Source organism: Sinohyriopsis cumingii, chromosome 4, assembly GCF_028554795.1.
Source record: "Sinohyriopsis cumingii isolate HCF-2022 chromosome 4, ASM2855479v2, whole genome shotgun sequence".
Lineage (NCBI taxonomy): Eukaryota > Metazoa > Mollusca > Bivalvia > Unionida > Unionidae > Sinohyriopsis > Sinohyriopsis cumingii.
This window is the reverse complement of record NC_142964.1, coordinates 72,466,388-72,487,855: the sequence shown is the minus strand read 5'-3', so window position 1 is coordinate 72,487,855 and position 21,468 is coordinate 72,466,388. Positions and strand designations below refer to the sequence as shown.

Here is a 21,468-nt window from a genome sequence, read left to right as displayed (position 1 = left end):
CAAGTCTGAGGGATTTCCCAAATGATGAGGGATTTCCCCAAGTCTGAGGGATTTTCCAAATGGTGAGGGATTTCCCCAAGCTGAGGGATGTTACCAAGGCTGAAAGATTTCCCTCTAGGCTCACAAATTTTCCTAAAGGCTGTATCATTATTCCCAAGGCTGAGGGATGTGCCCAGGGCTGAGTAATGTTCCCAGAGCTGAGGGATGTTCCCAGGGCTAAGGGATGATCCTAATGTTTTCTGCAACTCTTTGTGCATTAAAACACACAAGTAGAGTATTTAATGATTGAAATGACAATAATCATGTCTCATGTGCCAGAAACTGATGCAAGTGAAGTTAATAGTAATGATATGAGAAAATTGAACAAAATTATTGGAATCCATGGTTTTACCTGTATTATTAGAGGAGTATTTGTATACCGACGGGCAGTATAGTGAATGATGACATCTTCTTAAAGCCATGAATCCTACAGTAATGAAAGTAATATTTTTTTATCAGATAAAGCCAAACATAATCTGTATCCCACACAAGACGTATCGAATACATGGAGGGCATACTTTGGATAAACTGGAACTTGGCTTCAACTACACCTACAGGATTCGAGCCACATCATTGGCAGGAAATGGTTCATGGACAGAGCCAATGTTCTTTTATCTTCCCCCAGAAGGTATGTTTATCATCATGGTTTGAATTGTATCTTAATAATTTTCGGTCTTTGTAATTATGGTGTCAGTCCAGAAATTTATTTTATAAACTCATATTAAATGCTGAAATATTCTTTATTTGAGGAATGCAGTTTAAAGTCAGTTATTCATGATGTAACTCTAAGTTGGAACATGTTCAGTCCTGTTTGTCAATAATGGGATAAATCTCCGCTGCACTTTAGAATTTGCCATTTTAATTACGTGTACAGTGCTGCGTTTAGAGTGTGTTTGCATAAGGTACACATTTTTCTGAAAGCTTGGTACAGAATTTTTAGTCATGGATTGTTTGTGGTGTAATGATACGCAGTTGGTGCAAAAATTAATTTCTAAAATGTCATATATTTTTATGGCTAATTGATAGCATCCTGGATAAGGTTAGTATTTCTAAGAAGTCTAAATTTGCTTTGTCTTGCTTCATTTGGTTTGGGTGCTGAAATAGTATCTAAAGATAACTTGGTTGTGTTTTCGGGCATGTGACTGGATCTCGTGGTCAAGTCAATTATTGACCATAGTGAAAAGTGTCAACCTCTTGTCTTCGTGGAAGACTGATTCACAAGAAGTGACAGTTTGACCAGTATCTCTAGTGGTACATCATCGTAATTGGATAGTTTTTAAAAAAATACATTAGTAGCACTGTAATATTCCTTGGGGCATGTCCAAAATGGCAGATATAATTCTTTTCGCTTGTTCAGTGATCTTGACTTTTTTTTTCAGTTCTACTTTTCATAGACTAGATCAACTTATGGGATGACCTTCTCATTCTTGTCTGTTGTTCAATATTTGTCCATTACCGCAAGTTGCCCCTTTCCTAAACTACTTGAAGGATTGCCATGAAAGTCTACAGACATATACATGCCAAGGTCTGGTTGTTCCTAATTGAAAATTGTGTTGCTTGGACATTCAGTATGGCCACCACAGCAGCCATCTTGAAAATCTTGTTATTACTATTTCCGAATGAATGACCATATCAGCATGGGAATTTTATTAAAAGACTTCTTATGATACCTGCTTAGTTCTGAATGAAAATGGTACCAGTCTAATGTCCTGCTTGGTCACTATGGCAGCTATCTTGAAAATTATGTTGTTGCTACTGTTTCGAAATGAAAAATCATATCAACATGGGGTCTTTACCAGAAGTCTAAGTATGATATCTAGTTGATCCTGAATGAGAATGAGGCTGATTTGACATCTGTTATGGCTATCACAATAAATATATTCAAAATCTTTGTAGCTAATTCTCCTGAATGGATGGTAATATCGACATGGTATTTTCACCAGAAGTCTTATAATAGTTTCTAGATGCGTCTCAAGGAGTGTAACTCATTAATACCATTACTAGGTCACTATGCTCTGATTTGTTATGCTCAATTAATCTTGGTATTTTCAGCTGTTTTGTTACAGCCTCTGTATCTTTAACCATGTTAACATCTAGACTAACTTTGTTTCAGCCTTGTACTGAAAAATACTATGTTGATGAATCATGGCATAACTCTGAACAAGGAAGTTAGCTCCCTTTGCCTTGGTATCAATCCTCCATTACAGTTAATATATTATTCACTTCTCCAAATGTATCCATGCAGGAAAAGAGATTCATGTTTACAAGTAAATGCTTTGTTTTAAGATTTGTGTTTCAGCCTGTTTTGAAATTTGCCAATAAAAATGAATGTTATTTCTTTTCTCTTTTTTTTTTGTTCCACAGAAGCAGGCGTTTCCTACTTGACGATCATTGCTATTATTGTACCTGTCCTGGTTGTAATCGTCGTGCTAATCATTGCAGCTTCATGGTGGTATTTTAGAATACAGTAAGTTCACCAGATAAGGAATTAATGTAGCAAGTTTCACTTCAGTGCAGTTTTTCCTTCTCCCCTCACTTCTCCTCCCTATCCTCCTTGGTATTAATGCATGTATGAAATCTTGAGTAATAAATCTCTGTTGGAGTGCTAGACACGGATGTTGTCCTCTGATTTTATTTTTATAACATTAAAATTTAATATCAAACTTTGCTTTCAGATGGAAAATTCTAGTAAATATTTTTTTCTTTCTTTCCATACATAAAATATGGTGAAACTTATGATTATAGGATAACCTTAAAAATCACTGGTAACTGCAAAGCACAATGGTATAACTCTAAAAATTAATGATTGTATACCAGTCTTAGTGCTAGTAGGACATTTACAAGATAATAATTATATTCTATCGGTTCATGTGGTTACCATATACACTCAATACCCTGACAACCCTAATAAGACCGTCTCAGGAAGGCATTGATTTTTTTTCTTCTGTTTTCAGGCATGTGTAACAAAATATCATGTACTTTCGTTGTAAAGTTGGAAAACGTGATTTAAAATGTTCAGTATTCGAAACTGATAAAGTAACCGTAATCATGTTCAACTGAAAAGTTAATAAAATACATGTAGACCTTATTTACCTCTAGTACATTTGCACAAACTTCAGTTCCAGACCCTCTGCAGCTCAATGGCTTCTTGCCATCTCTTAGCTTGGCACAGTTCTTGGAACGTTTTTTGGATTTTATACAATGGCAGTTGTGTCTTCCACAATGAGAAACACTCAAATTGGCATGTGATGTCCAATAAACATAATTGTGTCCCTTCCTGCTTTTATATACAAGAATCTGAATATTCCTTTTTTCTTCTGTACTGATTATTAATACTTTTTCAAAAGGTTTATTTTTATGTTTTTATCTTCAACATATATTGCTTGTTGGATGCCAATTTTAAAAATTTCTATAATCATCAGTTTGATCATGAAGATGCTTTGTATGAAAAAATGTCTGGTTCCCTGACTAACTTGGTTAAATCTAATATGAAACCTGGATCCAAATCAAACATGGACGAGCCAGTTATCCCAATTTTACTGCAACAATTTAATCTTAACAAACTGCACAGACCCAAATCTGCCATCGCATAATGTGACAGCAGATCTGGGTCTGTGCATTTTGCAGTTGGACTCATAATCGAGTATGTTCAGTGTAGGGATTTAAGAGATACCTTTGCAGGAAACTTGAGCATGGAAAACTGTCTTGGAAAAATGTAATTTATTTGGAAGATGTCATAAGTATCATATTGGGAATGACTTTTATGTTTGTGCTGGGAATTTTGATTTTAATACCTGACATTTTAGACAAAGTTTCTTGATCCCACATTAATGGAGAAATTGGGCAAAGTGGTAACTTTTTTGGTAACTTTTTTAAAAAATCTACAGTGTGTTTTCGTTTTTGTTTTTCATACACATTTGTCATGCGAGTATTGGACATGCATGCCCTGGTCTTTTTGTTGTAAATATAGCAAGTTTAACTCAAGATTTGTGAATGGTAGTTTTTTGAATGCTGCACCTCCAGCTTTCCAGCTGGAGTCACATGGATTAATTCAGCTTTCATCCCAAGGAAATGGAAAGCCGGACCAAGGCAGAGGACAAAAAAAGTGAAATTAGGTGCCTTGAGTAAGCATTGAAATTAGTTGTGGGTGTTAGATGGTCAAGATCAAATCTGTAATGACAATCATGCCACTTCTCACCTTCGAGATAAACAAAAGTAACATATATTTGTGAAGAAGAATCACATAAGATCATTTTAATGTTATGCACACAAAGACAATAATTTCAACTACCCCACTTTCTCGATAACTCGCTAATCCACTTATAACGTGGGTAAGGCAAGGATCTATGAAAAAAATTTACGAGAAAATACCCCAAAAATTGATCCCTAATTGTTGTACTTGAAGAAAATTGCTATCAAAATTGGTAACTGAAACTTTGATTTATCTCTCGTTTTATCGTTGAAAACGGTGGACAGGACATGGAAATTTTAATCAGCATTATGTTACCAACTTTTTATAAGAAGTCATATAATATGTTAACATTTCCTTTCCAAATAAAATTTATTGTACACCTTAATTAAAGATATTCAAGGAAATTTTGATCTGTGAAGAGTAAGTACAAATTAATTTTTTATGAAGTGAAACGTGTTTTAGTTCTATCTTTTAGTTACTTTTAATGCAATATGTCATTTTGTATTTAAACATAAAATGTGTCAATCTACCGTAACTTCTATATCCAGGAGTGTTTCTTTGAGAACCTAATAAAGTGCTGACTGTGTTCTGATATCTAACGGAAGTATTTCTTGTATTGTTGCACTGAATTAAAAGCAGTTCTCCTTTGTATTATCACATTAATTGGTGTTTTTTTTAATCAAATAAATGGGGTGGAATAAAAGAAAAGTCAGAAATCATGCAATCTAGAGACCCTGATCGTATTTCGGGTGAACTCGTTTCATTTGATCAATCAAACACTGCTATAAATGCTGTTGTATATGTAATATAATTAAACTACCTTAAATAATTTAATCAATCATAACTGTGATCAAAGATAGCAAGGCAACCAAGCAAAATGAATACTTTGTAAAATAGAACTTTGTTTCACAGATGCAGACCATTCATTGTAGGGGAAATGAGTTTTAGGGAATTCCTTAATTGGCAATTAGAGATATCCTAAGGATGATAAGAAGTTTCACTGTTACTTGTGATGAAATCACGGCATCAGTATTTTACTAATTGAACAATACAAAAATTGAGTTTTGATATTGACGATTGACGCAAAAACAAAATGTAGCTAGTTTTTTAAAAAAGGTTTTCCTCGATGTCTAGCAGATTTTTTGCAGGTCCCTCATTAACTTGCACTCTTACTTACAGTGCGGTCTATGTTTTTGGACCCCATTGTTCACAAGTTATTGAGGGAAAGTTTTATGTCAGTTCAGAAGGAACTGGAGCAGAATGTATCTACGTGATGTAGATAATTCTTCCTTAATATGCAGATACAAACTGAACAGGCAAAGACCAACTGCTATTGTGACTTCAGCTAAGCACCTCGTACTATCAATAAGTGAATACTGTCCTTAACATTTAGCCTCCATTTTTTACTTGAAGTAAGTGAAAACTGTCCTGGGGTCTAAATACATAACATTAACTTGAGTCATATTTACAATAAGAATGTCAGTAGCAGCAGTACACTGTTGTAATGTTCATTACCCACTTTTCAGGTTGAAGAGGGTACCCGATACCTACATCTCTACAAATGCAAATTACTACCCTGGCTATGATGGTGAGTAATGATATCTATTATAGTTTTAACGATTTTTAATTTTATATAGATAAAGCTTTATAATTATTTAGATTTTTGTGTGTGTGTGTGTGTGTGTGTGTGTGTGTGTGTGATTTTTAATATGGCAGCAACCCCACTTGTAAATTTAAGAAATGTATCAGTGTATATATCTGTATGTATCATATTACTGATTGATTATCATGATGCCTGTCTACATGTGACATTAAATTGTTTCATTCCATATGCTGGGGCTTCTGACAACAAAATACATGCTGGGTTTTTATTTCGGAGTTGGGGGTTGGCAGCAAATGTTAACAGTGGTTTTTGTGGTTATTTCAGTGTATGTTCCTGATGACTGGGAGGTGGACAGAGACAAAGTCAAGCTTCTCCGTGAACTTGGGCAAGGATCATTTGGCATGGTCTATGAAGGGGTTATCTGTGACCTAAATGGCCAGGAGAAGATCAGAATTGCTGTAAAGGTAAACATAACACCATTGTTGGATGCATTTATTGCAGGATTCACACTAATTTTGCTAGATGAAATCAGTCTGAGAAATCAACCAGAGTTGCAAATAATTTTTACAAGTCCTGTCTTTATTTCTTTTTGAAATCTCCCCAATTTATTTAGAACAATTTTACCCTTTTTATTCACCCATCAAACGGTCTTACATGATGATGTTGTCTCCCCGTCCATATGTGTGCTTGTCTGTTATCAATTTTGTTCCTGCACGGTAACTCAAGTTGTCCACTATCTACAGTTACCAAAATTTATAAATTGCTTGCAATTGGGGTAAGGAAGAACCTTACTGATTTCAGTCTCAAAATCTAAAAGGTCAAGATCACTGGAAGAAGAATGGTTTTTGCATATCTTGATTTCACCACAAATGTTGTGGCTGGCTGAGATAAGGAAGAACTTAATCAATTTTAGATGGAAAATGGCATAGGTGAAGGTCATTATAAAAAAAGAAAAATGTCTTCTCAAAATTTAAGTTCATTCTACCATAACCAAACTTAATGGATGACTTGCAGTTGGGGCAAGGCAGACATTTATTTTAGAGTCAAAAAATTAAAGATCAAGATTGGTGAGACTTGTAGAGTAAAATTGGTTTCTGCACAACAGTCTTAGCGCTGCATGACATCTCAGACTTTGATGATGGATTGCACATGGTGGGAGAAAGAAGTCTGTTTATGTTTGGTTCAAAAGGTAAAAATCACCCTGACCCAAAGAGAGAAAAAAAGGTCTTTTCTGCACACATTTTAGTTGTCTACATAGACAACTGCTAAACACGGAGAAGGCCTATCATGTATTCATAGTACTCTTGTTCCAAAATGGAGAGTGGAGGCTGTTCTCCCCTCAAAATTTTCACCTATGGGATAGGTTTTATTTAACATTGCTGCTCAGTGATATCTTCAAGTGCACAGAACTTTTTTATTTATCATATGCAGTCAGATATGCTATGTTTTTAAATCTTTATTTTTATTTAATATGTGTAATGTCAAATCATGGTGTCATGACACAGTGAACAGCAAAGGCATAATGAGGAAGGGATAAAAATGTAATTTTAAGTTATTTACATTTTGTGGTTTGGAAATAAAAATTACAATTCATCTTAAAGAACAGTTGGTCATCTAATTTCATATGAAATTAAATACAAATGTATGTTGTGACATGCAGATATTGTGGCATGGTTTCATAAACTTTTTTTAACGTTAATTATTTATAAATTCAGCATGTGAATTTCAAGCGGTTTTGTTTATAAAATGCACATGCGTAATTGTTTGATGGATTAGATCATTGTATTGCTATATTATTTTTTTGCTGTTCAGGATTCTACCATAAATGAACCTTATACATGGAAATGTAGTGCACATATCCCATCCCATCAAACTCTGATATTTTCAGACTGTGAATGAGAATGCCACAGATTATGAAAGACTGATGTTTCTGAAAGAGGCCTCTATCATGAAGTAAGTGCCAGAATCCCGTATTTCTTTGCTGTTTTTCATGAGTTTGTATAGAAAGACTGAGCATATATAATGTCGTCTGCCAGTCTGTTCATAGCTCACTTGTTACTGTTTTTGTTTTCAGACAGTGTCTTTGGTTTTATGTCATCATCTTGCTTGACCAAACTTTGTGGATGTTTTGCTCTTTTAGTGGGAAGAAACCTGTTAATTTAAAATGGTTTATGCACAATGATATTGGTTCTCCATGACAAAGTAAGACCAAACTTGATGCTTGGCTTGCACTAAAGGTAAAGAAGAAGCTTATAGATTTGAAGATAGAAAGGACCAAGGTCGGGATCACAAAAGAAGAAAAATGGTTTCTGTACTTTACCATTAATTCCACATATCTGAATTGAACAGAACTTTGTGGATGGCTTGCACTTGGAGTGATCCTGTTGAATTTTGGATGAAAAAGTGAAGGTTATCATAACTGAAAAAGGAAAAAAACTTTGTACAAAAAAAACTTGGTTGTTGATCATGTACCTTCACCAAAGTTTGTGAAGGTCTTACATTAAGTGAAGTAAGCTGCCCATTGATTTTGGAACCAAAATGTCAAACTTTGAGGTTATTGTGACTGAAGAGAAAAAATGCATTTTGTGTTTTAACCTTGGTTGTAGTGTAGGTTAATTGGCCAGCACTTAGATTGGCTTTTAGGATAAGAAAGAAACATCAAGATTTTATTGTCTAATGGTCATGGTCTTGGTAAGTCTGAGAAAAATAATGCTTTCAGCATACCATGACCAAATAATGTCAAGGTCATTGAGATATGTCGGTCAAAAATCTTCAGAGTCAACTCTGCCTTTGAGTTCCTCCATAGAGAATGATTAGGCAGAAAGCACCATTCATGGTACTCTTTACTGCCTTCTTTCTGTTTCCAGGTGAGGCTTTTTTTGTTTCCAGATGAGGCCTTTTTCTGTTTCCAGAAGAGGCCTTTTTTGTTTCCAGATGATGCCTTTTTCTGTTTCCAGATGAGGCCTTTTCCAGATAAGGCCTTCCTCCTTGTGACATTCACTTTTATGTGAAAAGCATATAATGCAGACTTAATGACATGTTTAAAGAAAAGCTCATACTTTTCTGTTGTCTTTTTAAACAGCATAGCTGCAAATGTGAGCTACATGAATATTTTAGCATTATATGCCTTTTCTTAATTTCTGCTACATAAAACTTTTCTTTGTTGATTTTGTAGGTATTTCTTGGATTTGGAAGAAAAAGAACATGCTTTTGGTCAATTTGCAAATTAATAATGCTGGTCATGATTTGATACTTTATTTTAAATTTGTTTAATAAGGAAAGATGAAAGAGGATTCTGAAACGATCATTATAAAATATAGAAATATAGGAAATATGTCCAAAGATTGTGTAGAAAATTATGAATGCTGTCAGATTTTTATTAATCATTATGGACAAGTTTTTCTGTTTTGTTATCTTACAAGATTATTGGTGTGCTTGTGTTTAGCTTACTTCAACCAAGTAGAAGAGAGATTTTTACTGCCTCCAGCATTGGCATTGGAACACATTAAACATGTACAGCCTCAGTGCATCAGATCCATTCTTTCTTCCTAAGTTCTAGACCACAGTTTCTAGCATGTACCCTCCAGGATATGGACCAGCTTTATACCTGCATGCAAATTCATTGTTCAGTTCTTGTGCTTAACTTGGGCACCCCATATACCTTCTGTTACACCTGAAATCATAAAATTTGTGAGAGGATTCATATTAACAAGTACTGGACCATTATCACAAAAGTAGGTCACTGTAACCGATATTTTGTGCTTCACTGATCTTAGTTATTTTAAGTTGATTTCTAATGCTCATTTCCATCTAGAATCAACAAAAATGATGACTTTTTGCATCATACCACACGACAAGAAAGTCACCATGACCTGCTTCATATACATCCTTGCCAAAAGAGAAAGTCTTTTATGCCAGTGCATTTGGAAGTAAGATATGGATTCAGTGGCAAACTTTCCATATTAATGACTTTAAATTGTATATTTTGAAAGGATACCACACTAGGTTAACTGTATATTATATATGTGAATAGTTATATGAATTAAATCAGTGGACTGCATTTGGTACAGAAATCTGGAAAATGTATTCTGTATGTATTGGCAGCCTAGTCACATTGGTAGAAAGGGTAATTAAAGGGCAGATAAAAAGCTGTCACCTGCATAGTGACTTTAACTTGTATATAAATTAGCATGTTGTATAAACATTATCAAAATATTTGGAATGAATACTCTACAAGCTTTAAAACATGGGCCATTATTTGGAGAGAGGCAGCCCTCATACAGAACAAATCACAGACATAAAGTGTGTACCATGCTCATAGAGATTTGCTGAACTTGAAACCATACACACTTTGTTGTCAGCAATGGAACACATTCTTAATGAGTATTTTGATTTTGACCCATTGAGACAGATTTTATGATTTGAACTTGTTTTAGAACATATTTTTTATATAATACCTCAAGCTCTTGAGCTTTGAAAAGATGGGGGGTTTATGTCAAAGAAAATTGGTCTTATTATTTTAGGCCATTTGGGGTGGGTAAATAAACATATCTGTTTTATATGTCTTAAAAGAATGTTTCCATTTTTGCCTTTTATCTTTTCTCTTGTTGGACTAGATTTTCATATTTATAAGGTTTTATCTAACTGAAGTTTTTCCAACTTTTACCATGATATATTTATAGTTGAGCTTTGTACCATTACTATATAGCCACTATTGTGCTGAAGTTCCATTGAACTTGATACATGTATACATTTATTTATAAGAGCTGTCATTCCAAGGGTACACAAAGCATGTGACTTCTGCCCAATAAAATCATGTTTCTGAGAGTGGACAATAATAATAACTTCAGAAAATATTAGAGAAAGAAAAATGAAAAAAAGAACCCAAATATTCTCAAGCTTGTGTATACTCATTGTACGGCACTTCTTTGATATCATAGAAAAATCGAGATCACTGTATTTTGAATTTTATGCATGATAATGTTTACAGTGGCTGCTGGAGTCTTAAAAGTTTTTTAGGGGAGAGTTATATAAGCATTGATTACATTGTTGTTTGTTTTTTTTAAGGGCATTTGAGTGCCACCATGTTGTGCGGCTAATTGGAGTAGTGTCCAAAAGTCAGCCAGCATTGGTACTGATGGAACTAATGGCCAAAGATTTGAAGAATTACCTGCGGATGCATCGACCAGATGAAGAGGTACGCCATTTTAAGATCATTAAAATCAAATGACATCCTTCAGTCTATTTCAGATTTTTAGTTCACCTGGTCATAAGGCCATGTGAGTTTATTATTTTACCCATTGTTTATTATTTGTTTTTGTGTCATCTATCAACAGTTGTAATTTTACCGTCTCGGTATTCACATAACAAATTTCAACCAAAATCAGGACAGTGCATCCTGTCCTTAGGGCCTTTCAGTTTTATTGCAACAATGCCAACCCGCAATCAGATATGACCACCATTACTAAAAATCACTGAAGAGATTTGGACAGAACTGACAGCATCCTGGCTTGAAGACCTTTCAGATTTGGACAGAACTGACAGCAACCTGGCATGAAGACCTTTCAGATTTAGACAGAACTGACAGCATCCTGGCATGAAGACATCTCAGATTTGGACAGAACTGACAGCATCCTGGCATGAAGTCCTCTTGAATCCAAGGCAAACGCTCTAACCACTATGCCACCGGAGCCTCTTTGTTAATATGTTAGTGTTGAAATGTGGCGTATAACATCATACTAGTTAATTTTATTATCCAAGAACATCCTATGAAGAAGCACTTGTTGTTTGATTTTGGGCCCTGTGACAGTTTTTACATATTTTCTACTGCCACCACCTTTTTTAAAGTAGGTCAGGTTGGTATTTGCTCAGTTTATCTCACCCTTAGTAGAATCATCAAGAAAAGATTTTTCCTTATTCAGAATGGATGCTGGGTGACAGAATGGTCAAAGGCACTTGCCTTTGCAAATCAGTCACATATTTCACCTCTGTCTGCACGAGTTCAGATCTTGACCCAGCCAAACTTAGTATGTGAGAATGCTTGCCAGTAGCTTCCCATGGAACCGCTCCAGTGGCCTAGTGATTAGAGCATCCACCTTGGATGCAGGAGGTCGTGGGTTCGATCCCCAGCTGAGTCATACCAAAGACTTACAAAAATGGTACTAACAGCTACCTCGCTTGGCGCTCAGCATTAAGAGGTTAGTGTTCAGACTGATCGGCCTGGTGTCAGAATAATATGACTGTTTGGGACATCATGCTACACTATCACTATAAACTACCACACTGCAAACATTGTAGCGATATGACTGAAAAATTGTTAAAGCTACATTAAAAATCCAAATCACACACACACACACAGCTTCCCTTGGGTCAGTGGTCCAGGTTCTTCTTTCACCAAATATACTTACTGCCATGTATAGGCTAACATGTGCTGAAATATGGCATTAAACCCACCAAAAACTGAACCAAAAAGTATCCTTTTTGGGGGCGGGGGGACTCATTATTGCTAATGTTATCTTAATTGAATATAATATTATCATTAAGTAGAATTTATCATCTCATTTAGTAGCCACCATAGCTCAGTCAGTAAAACATTAGACTTAGGTCTTGGGTTTGATGCCCACCCATGTCAGGCTGGATCAGCTGACTTTATGTTGTTAGGAAAGGCAGTTAGCGTCTTTTTCCTTTGGCATGATATAGTCACCAGTGAGTTAAAAGTGCTGTTAAAACCAACATAAAACAAAATTATCTTTTTAATTGATAATATAATGGAAGAGTTCAAGTGACCTATCCACTGCCTTGGAAAATATTAAGGACTTCCCAAACCACAAGCCTCAGTTGTAGACAAATAGTAGCCAGTCAGTCTCACAATAAAGAAGGCAAAGATTATTCCTGGAGCTGTCCTAGCCATCAGGTTGAATTATTGTAACATTATTAAACTATCCTATTTCCAGCCATCAAGTCAGTACTGTTTGACATCGAAGTCAGGGTTTCATCTTGTACTCTGAATCGATGTAACTATGGATTATGTTGTTGAAATTTTTTCTTTCAGTACCAGTAATATATTATTTATGAAATATAAGCGGCAAAATTAATCACTTACTGGTTTTATGATCTCGAGTAGATTGTGAGCCACAAGAAATTGAGAGCATACTAGGAGGACAATTTTTGCTTGTGGTAGAAATATTATTGGTTGTCCTCTTTAAAACAACAATCACCACTTCCGTGTGTTTGGTGTAATATAAACTTGCCAAGCTTGAATCTGCTCTTCTCAGGCAAAATCACTCAATTTTAGGCCTTATAAAATAACCTTTATATTACATAGTAATTTTTAGATTTGATAGCTCTAAAGTATTTATTGCTGTTTGTGGCTGAGCAACATGAGTAGAATATATATAGCAAATGGAGCAAAGTGCCTTTTCCAAGGGTGCATTTTGGTAGCCAAATGATGTGGTAGGGTTAGAACCCAGTCTGATGGTGTGGTAGGGTTTTGAACCCAGGCTGATCATGTGGTTTTGAACCCAGACTCTGTACCCTTTTAGGCACAATTCGGGGCACAAACAAATGAACCACCATACCATGACTTCTGCAGCCTACATGCAGGAGAGTGCATCAGGTTGATTCTACATCCAGTCAGTAATTGAAAGTTATTTTGAAGACACTTAAGTTTAAAACATAATACCTTGGTGTCTAGAAATAGAGGCAGAAAAATAAATACTTCCAAATAAATTTATTCTCGACCTGGCATAGCTTTTTACAAGATCTTTGCTTTAGCTTGACTTTTTATGCGATTTTTTTTTCAACTTCCCAGGATAATGAAGGTCGACCACCTCCCACTCTGAAGATGATTTTACTGATGGCAGGCCAAATTGCTGATGGAATGGCTTACCTAGCAGACAAGAAGTATGTGCACAGAGATTTGGCTGCCAGAAATTGTATGGTAGCAGAGGACCTCACTGTAAAAATTGGAGGTAAGGTTTGGTGTCACTGTTGTTTCTAGAACTTCATTGTCAGACATGGAGACCATTACAGTTTCAAAATAAGTCACACTGAAATGACACTGGTTTTTTTTTTTTTATGATGACCTTGAAACCAGTGCTGATTTGTTTTTAACTGCCCTCTCTGTGTATGCTGAATTGTTTTAGAAGAATACAGACTTTCTGGGCCAAATCCATATAACAACTACAAAACGTATTTATAATCAGATTGCTGTGAAATTGTACAAAGTGGTGCATATATGCGTGCAGATTGCAAGCACTAAAAATGTTGGTGAGACTGATATGTGTTCATGGTTACCATAGCAACCAAATAGAGAAAATGGGTGGAAAAGTAATTTTTGACCAAAAGAAATCAAATATAGTGTATACTTTTCCATCAAATTTAGTCATTCTGAATGTGTACATGGACAATTTGTTTCTACATATTACATATCCTCAGTTCATTACTTTTAGGCCTTTGCTAGATAATTACAACTTTACTTTCAAACATGTCTCTACTTTTCAGTATGGTAAAATATTTAGATGATGCAGTATTTATGTAGTTATTATTCACAAATTTTCTACACATAAAACATAATTCCATTCACTTATATAGTTCATTGATAAGGTACCAATACTAACCATACTGAAAATGATAAATAATTATAAATTTAGTTTAGTTGCCATAGCAACCAAAAAGTAATGTTATTGTTTGAAAGGTTTAAAAGACTGTTAAAATAATATTGTTGGCAGAATCTTTTATCCAATTAAATACAGCAATCATTTTTCAAAGAACTCAATGTTATCAAGTTGTTTAAATTATGATGGTAAAATAATAATTATCATAATGTAGAACAATTATATTTGTCATGTTTTAGGGTGAAGAGAATGCTGTATATGCAGTGAAGTCAAACTAACGGGAAACTAGTTATCTCATTTGAAAATTGTTGAAAGGCAGATGTCTTAAGGATTTTTATGTAAACATCTCTATAAGCAATTACTGTTGGTTGCAAGAATAAATTTGATTAATACAGGTATCTATGTATACATCTGACAAATGTAATAACTGACACAAAATCCATCTGCAGGTTTGTTATCGACTGCAGTGGACTATATTATTTCAGCACATCATGTAAATGAAACAAATATAAATTTTTCTTTCAAAATAAAATAATAGTTAAAAGAGATTTCACACATGGAATTAACGACTTTTAGGGTTATTTCTAGACTCATACTACATAAACTTTTCTTTTTGCCAGCATCATTACTAAATCTTATGTACATCATAACTTTCCTTTACTATTTATTAACATGCAGACAGAATTTGATTTCTTTAATAGCTTTTATAATTAATCCATTCTTTAATATATGACAGCAAATATAGTTTCTGAATAACTTGCTTTGAAACTCGAGTTGTTTTAAATTCTCATTTTTAATACATCTTATAATGTTCAGCAATTTTTGGGGGGTGGGGTGTCCCTCTTTTGATCTTTTCAGACCATTAGAGTTTGGCCCACCTTCCTAACTGTAGTTGTACCCATAGGCTTAGTGTATTTGTCCAAGGTGAATGCTAGTCCTTACAGTTTTCAAGTTTTGGTTTGTTTTCTTCAGTTATTTTTGGGGTAGCTTGTATGGGTTGTGCCTGTGTGCTTTCTCATGTTGTATATTTTTTTGTTTGTTTTCCTTAAGAATTTTTGGGTGTAACTTGTATGGGTTGTGCCAGAGCGCTTTCTCATACTGTATTTGTTTTTATTGTATGTTTTGAGTACTTTCAGACCCTCTTTTTCTAAATAAATTATTCATTTCCACAACTGTCACTGGCCTACCAAATAGACATATTTAATTCTTTTACATTCAGTATCATCAGATAGAGCAATATTATCACAGCCATTAGTTTGGGTCTTCTCATGACACAAGAGTAGTGTACCAGTTTTCAATTATATATGGTAATGAAACAGCCAAAAAATGCCAGTGTGCTACAGAGTTAGCTCTTTGAACTTTACTGCCAGTGAGGCAGAAATAAACAACAGTAGGAACACACTGAGATGGAGCTTAAAACACTGGGGAGCTCTTGTGTCCAGCACATATGCATGATAGTGATATTGGTTATCAGGTATTCTTTAGAGTGGAGCTGTATATTTGAGAGGCCTATAAGTCATTATTACCGAAAATTAACATAAATGTTTCTCAATGATTATAAATTATAGAGCAAGAGTTGTGAGGTTTTCAATGATAATTAATAATTGCAGATTGCCAAAAATATTTGAAATTAAATTTCTCAGCAACAGTCTTAACACATCTTAACTTCAATGTTGTCAAACATTTGAGGGGAGGGGGAGTGATCAAGCTTTTTTATGTTCATTGGCCTGCCTCAGAAACTGTCCTTGTTAAAACAAAACAAAACTGACGATGAAAAAAAAAAAAGATTTCTGCTGGGTCGAAAGTTCAGATATTGGATGTAGGTCTTGATTTTTAGATTCCAAAGTCACATACATTTCACATTGCTGTCATAAGAGTGGGTTAAATTAAGAAGTGAATCTATCTCTCTCTTGTCCATTTCTTTTTAAGCTTGATTGTTGAGAGAGAAAGAGAGAGATAGAGAAGCAGAGCAAAATGAACTTTATAATGCGATAGAAATTTTGTGATTTTTATTTTTTTTAAATGATAGGCAAGGAAGAATACGTTGGAGTTGACACTTGACACCCCACCCCACCCCACCCCGTAAAATGAATGATTGGTCCCTTTCAAGCTAGTACAATTCTCACTCCTGATGATACAATGTATCACCCAATATCAGAAAAGGCTCTGCACATGACAGACTCATTGATAAACTTAGCTACTATATAGTTTAAGCTCAATTTAGTGGAATTTTTAAGTTGTTGCTGAATGGGATGGCCATGTTACAGCATTTATATATCAACACGCGATAGTGTCAGAGCACTTTCATATCAGCATGTGGTATATTCCTGCAGAAAATTAATTCTCAAATTAGGAAAACTCTCCGTATTGCTATTTATTCCTCCACACAAAGCTCTAACAAACTTTATTCTAATTTGGACTATTCCATACACATATACAGTAATCAGTGCCAACTGGGCACGGGACAGCTGTGAGACTGCAACTATTAACAGCCACCATATTGTTTACATCAATGTCCACTGTTGAGAACAGACTTTCCTGGGCAAATAAGTCGGTTTCATTATTTGTTTCACTGATGTTCTGTTACAGTGATGCAGAGCCATGATCTTCAAAACAATTACATATGCCGTCTCCCAGTTATTATTAGCACACGATTAATGATTGGCCTAGAATGGACATCCATACGTCTTTGTCCTGTGCCATAAAAATAGGGTATCTGCACACAGAGCTAGGTGACATTTGACCATAAATATATGGTTCCCGCATATGCAGCCAGTTGACGTCACCCATAAATATATGGCTTTCACACTACTAGGGTTAAAATAGTGAATTACAAAATAATGGCACAGTGTATGAAAATACTGTCTTTGAGGTAAAATCTGGATCTTGGTTTGTCTGAGTTTGGTTAGAATCTGGATTTTTCATATTATATTCATTTTATTTGGTCAGGAAATACACTGCGAAGATGTGGTCAGGGTGGAAATCATCCACAAATTGTAAAAGTTTGTTAGAGAACTCGCACCGAATTCTTTTTTAACAATTGATAAGTTATAATGTAAGGATGCTTAGTTTATCAAAATACCTCTGTCCATTCAAAAGTTTGCGGACATAAGTTAATCCAAAAGAATGCTGGGATAGCCCACTAACTATTTATATCAGAAAAATGTGTACGAGATGGGTTCTGCAGTTGATGTCCGTTCCTCCTCTTTTTCTTATGTAGTCTGCTATCAGTTTTCAAATGGTAGGATTATAGTCCAATGTTGGCAGAAAATTACTGATTCTTTTCAACATCAAGTCAGTGATAGTTAAAAAAGCAAAGTGGACAGCAGAAAAAGAAAATAATGGATGAAGCAGAGTTTCTTGTTAGACAGGATGATAATTCTAAAATGATATCAGACGTGTTTTACATATTTTTTATGATGATGCAGGGACAGATTTTGGTTTCTCTTTCTTCTTACGTTTGCACTGGAGTGCTTATTATACATTAGACAAGCCTGAAAATAACTTGACTATACTATGGTCCCTTACAAGGTGTCTCAACTCGGTCCTTTCTATAAGTCATGTATTTAGTACAGTCTAGCAGTTATGTATTTTGTTACAAAATGTAATGGGAATAATGTCTACTTATGTACCCCATTATAAAGTGGCCACCATATAACACCATGCTTTTAAAGCTCCTTTGAATACTGTTGTAAAAGGGGTTACTATACCATTGGAAATTACTTGTGATACTAACTTGTAACAATTCTTGTTCTCCTCAGATTTTGGAATGACAAGAGACATATATGAGACAGACTACTACAGAAAAGGCGACAGAGGTCTGCTGCCAGTAAGGTGGATGGCTCCAGAGTCTTTGAAAGATGGAGTCTTTACAAGCATGTCAGATGTCTGGTAAGTATCCCAGGGCCAGTGATTTTCATGAACAACTTTGATTTCTTGTTTTACGAGGCCAGGTTTCATTTGAAGTTATAACAATCATGGCTTATATACTGTGAAAACAATACAGTGTCTTATTAAGAGATTGTCTTAACTACTGTTTAAAATATCATATATGGCAAGAAAAGATGAAAATAGAGTCCTTCTGATGTCTAATATGGCAAACACGGCAGTCATTTTGAAAATCACTTAATGGATGGTCATTAGGGTTGTCACTGAAAGATTTGTTACAATGTCTAATTGGTCCTCAATGAAAATGGTGCAGAGTCCAAGTTTAATCTTGCAACCAAGGTGGCAATCATAAAAAGTTTGTTATTACTAATTCGCTTGATCCGATGGTCATATTGACTTTAGGTTTTCATTACATACTTCTTATGATGCCTCCTTGGGTCTAAATTAAAATGATGCTGATCTTGCTTCAATATAGCTGCAATCTTAAAAAACTTACCACTACTCCTTATCATGTTGTGTTTGTCCTAAGTGAAAATAGTACTTCCAATATGGCTACCAGATGGTCTCAACACCTGCAAGTTAAAATGAAGAAACTCTCTTATGTTAGACTCTAGTCAGTGGAGCATCGGTCCCTTCGAGGGACTCTGTATTGTGTGCAGTGTTAATAAGTAACTTGGTTTAACATGTGAAATGTTTGATAATGTGGTTTACAATTTTCTACCAGAATCAACTGGATGTAGTGTTTTCTCCAGCTTTCTACCTTGGGCTGCCTGGGTTGCATTTATGAGGCCCATTGTGGCATATTAAGGTGGCCTTGATTGTTTATTTAGTTTTATGTATTAAGTTGTTTATTATTAGCTGTTTATTAATCACAATTACTTTATCCTGATGTTCCTTTCACTAAATTCCTGCTAATAGTTCTTTTTGATAGCTAATTGATGTTCACTTAATCTTCTTATTCACCATCCGACTTTCTAAAGATAAATTAGACTTTAAAAAATAGCTTCATCAATTTCTTTTCAATTGTTGCATGGTTGTTAACCAAATGAAATCTGTTTTTGAAGCCAAGCTTTATTCAGGATATAAGTATTGTAATTATTCCATTTGCATTTGCATTCTTTATGTTGATTATGCTGTACAATTTACCATTGTATTGGCACAAGATGTAGAAGCAAGGTCCCCATTGTCATTATAATTAATTTTGATTCATTCAGTTCCTGTGATCTCTTAATAATGCTTATGTTAAGATATGGCCATCAGTCATTAGTATATTCATTGATTAAGTATTCAGGATGAAAAAGTGAAACATGCTTTAACTATTTACAATTCATTTGCTATCATTGCATAAAAGTAATCACATTCAGTGAGAAGCTCTTGATGGATTACTAGACTTGCCTATCAGAGCACAAGCTTGCAAACAATATAGACTGCTGTTTTTGTGTGACTTTTATGATGGATGCACAACATTTTGAAGTGTACAGTGAAAGAAGGTGAAAGGTCACTGCCCGAACAGCACTAATCTACATAAATTTCATGATGGATGCCCATCATTTTGAAGTTTACAGTTAAGGAAGGTGAAAGGTCACTGACTGAAGAGCGCTGCATCTGCATAAATTTATATGATACGGGACCTTGTAATAGCTTATTGTATGTACCCATGTATAACATATGACCTACTGGGAATAACTCTGATCCTCCTTACATAATGCATTGGTAGATTAGGGTCTACACTGTTAGTTCAACTTTGTATATGAATTTAACATCATAGAGCATAATCTGCCAGGGCATTGTGCAAGGGCAGATCTGGGACCACACTGTTTGCATGTACTTGCACCTTATAAATGGATAAATATGACAAGGAGAGGGGAAACTATTTGTAATGAACCTTTACTGCACCAGAGAAGTTTCTTCTTTAAATTAGACCTTTGTTGTTTTATTTTGTTTGGGGATTTTTTGGTGGGGAGAAGATACAATACTTAAATTTTTAACTCTAAAACATGTGCATTGTATATTCAGCCTCTTATAAACAGGTATTACTGTGAATAAAATGTTAGGTTTAAAGTTTTAAAAAAGTTTGGTACAAACATTTTGTTTTAAATGACATCTGTATTTAATAGAAAACCTATTTTGCAGGTCATTTGGTGTGGTATTGTGGGAGATGGCTACCTTAGCAGCGCAACCATACCAGGGCTTGTCAAACGAGGATGTCCTCAGATACGTTGGAAATGGCAGGATAATGGAGAAACCTGAAGGATGTCCAGAAAGATTGTATGTAACTTTAGGGTTGTTCATTTCAACTTAATGGATTGAGGCAGAAATCTTTTCATTATCCCCATGCTACCATAACTGCTGGGGGGAAATTCAGGAAACTTTGTGGTTTTGCTGCTCATGTGTTAACCATTTGTGAATGGTGTGTTGTCCTTTGTTCCTGCCTCTGCATTGAATTGGCGGTGGGGGCAGATCTACAAATACTTAATTACAGTGATATTCATATTTGGCAGTTGTAAAAGGTCACAAGCATGTTATATTTGACAAATTTTGCATGATGACCATTTTGTCTCTGAGTATGCAGTGTGATGGTATATGCTTTAAATATGCATAAGAACTGGTGGGTGGATGTGTGGTCTAAAGCACTCACCTTTACTGATCACTGCCATATCAACTGTCTGCTTGGGTTCAAGTCATGGGCTCAGCCAATGTGGGTATATGAGAAAGCTTGCCAGCAACTTCCAATGGGTCAGTGGTTCTTCCTCAGATTTCCCCAGGTTTATCTTCCACCAGTTATACTGGCCACCATGTATAGCCCCTATTGTGCAGAGTAATGGCATTTAATCCAAAAAAACAACAACAGTAAGAACCATGGGGATTTGCTGTTGTGATACATTGCAGATGCTCATATCTGATCTTTTGTGCATAAGCTAAAAGCAAGACACGGGTATCACTTCTGGTGGTGATTTCATTGTTGTTAGTATGAAAAGCATTAAGATCTTGTAATAATTTTTTTTGCAAAATCTTGTATTTGTACTTTCCATCATATTGCAGTTCTTTGGTGAAAACGTTTTCTTTTACACATGTACAGAATTAAAAATTGGTAGTTACAGGAAATAAAGTGGGAATTTAATCATTGATTA

At 35.0% G+C, this 21,468-nt stretch overlaps 1 protein-coding gene across 1 annotated transcript in view; it reads left to right on the top strand.

Moving 5' to 3' along the window:
- The window catches only part of LOC149801439 (insulin-like peptide receptor), a 184,381-nt gene that overhangs the window by 149,950 nt on the left and 12,963 nt on the right, over positions 1-21,468 (top strand). Inside the window, exons 16-24 of the mRNA XM_089955571.1 lie at positions 499-667; positions 2,404-2,506; positions 5,758-5,819; positions 6,159-6,298; positions 7,723-7,787; positions 10,902-11,031; positions 13,645-13,804; positions 18,211-18,340; positions 20,471-20,605. Coding sequence (XP_089811697.1) covers positions 499-667; positions 2,404-2,506; positions 5,758-5,819; positions 6,159-6,298; positions 7,723-7,787; positions 10,902-11,031; positions 13,645-13,804; positions 18,211-18,340; positions 20,471-20,605 — 1,094 coding nt within the window. The remainder of the gene's footprint in view (positions 1-498; positions 668-2,403; positions 2,507-5,757; positions 5,820-6,158; positions 6,299-7,722; positions 7,788-10,901; positions 11,032-13,644; positions 13,805-18,210; positions 18,341-20,470; positions 20,606-21,468) is intronic.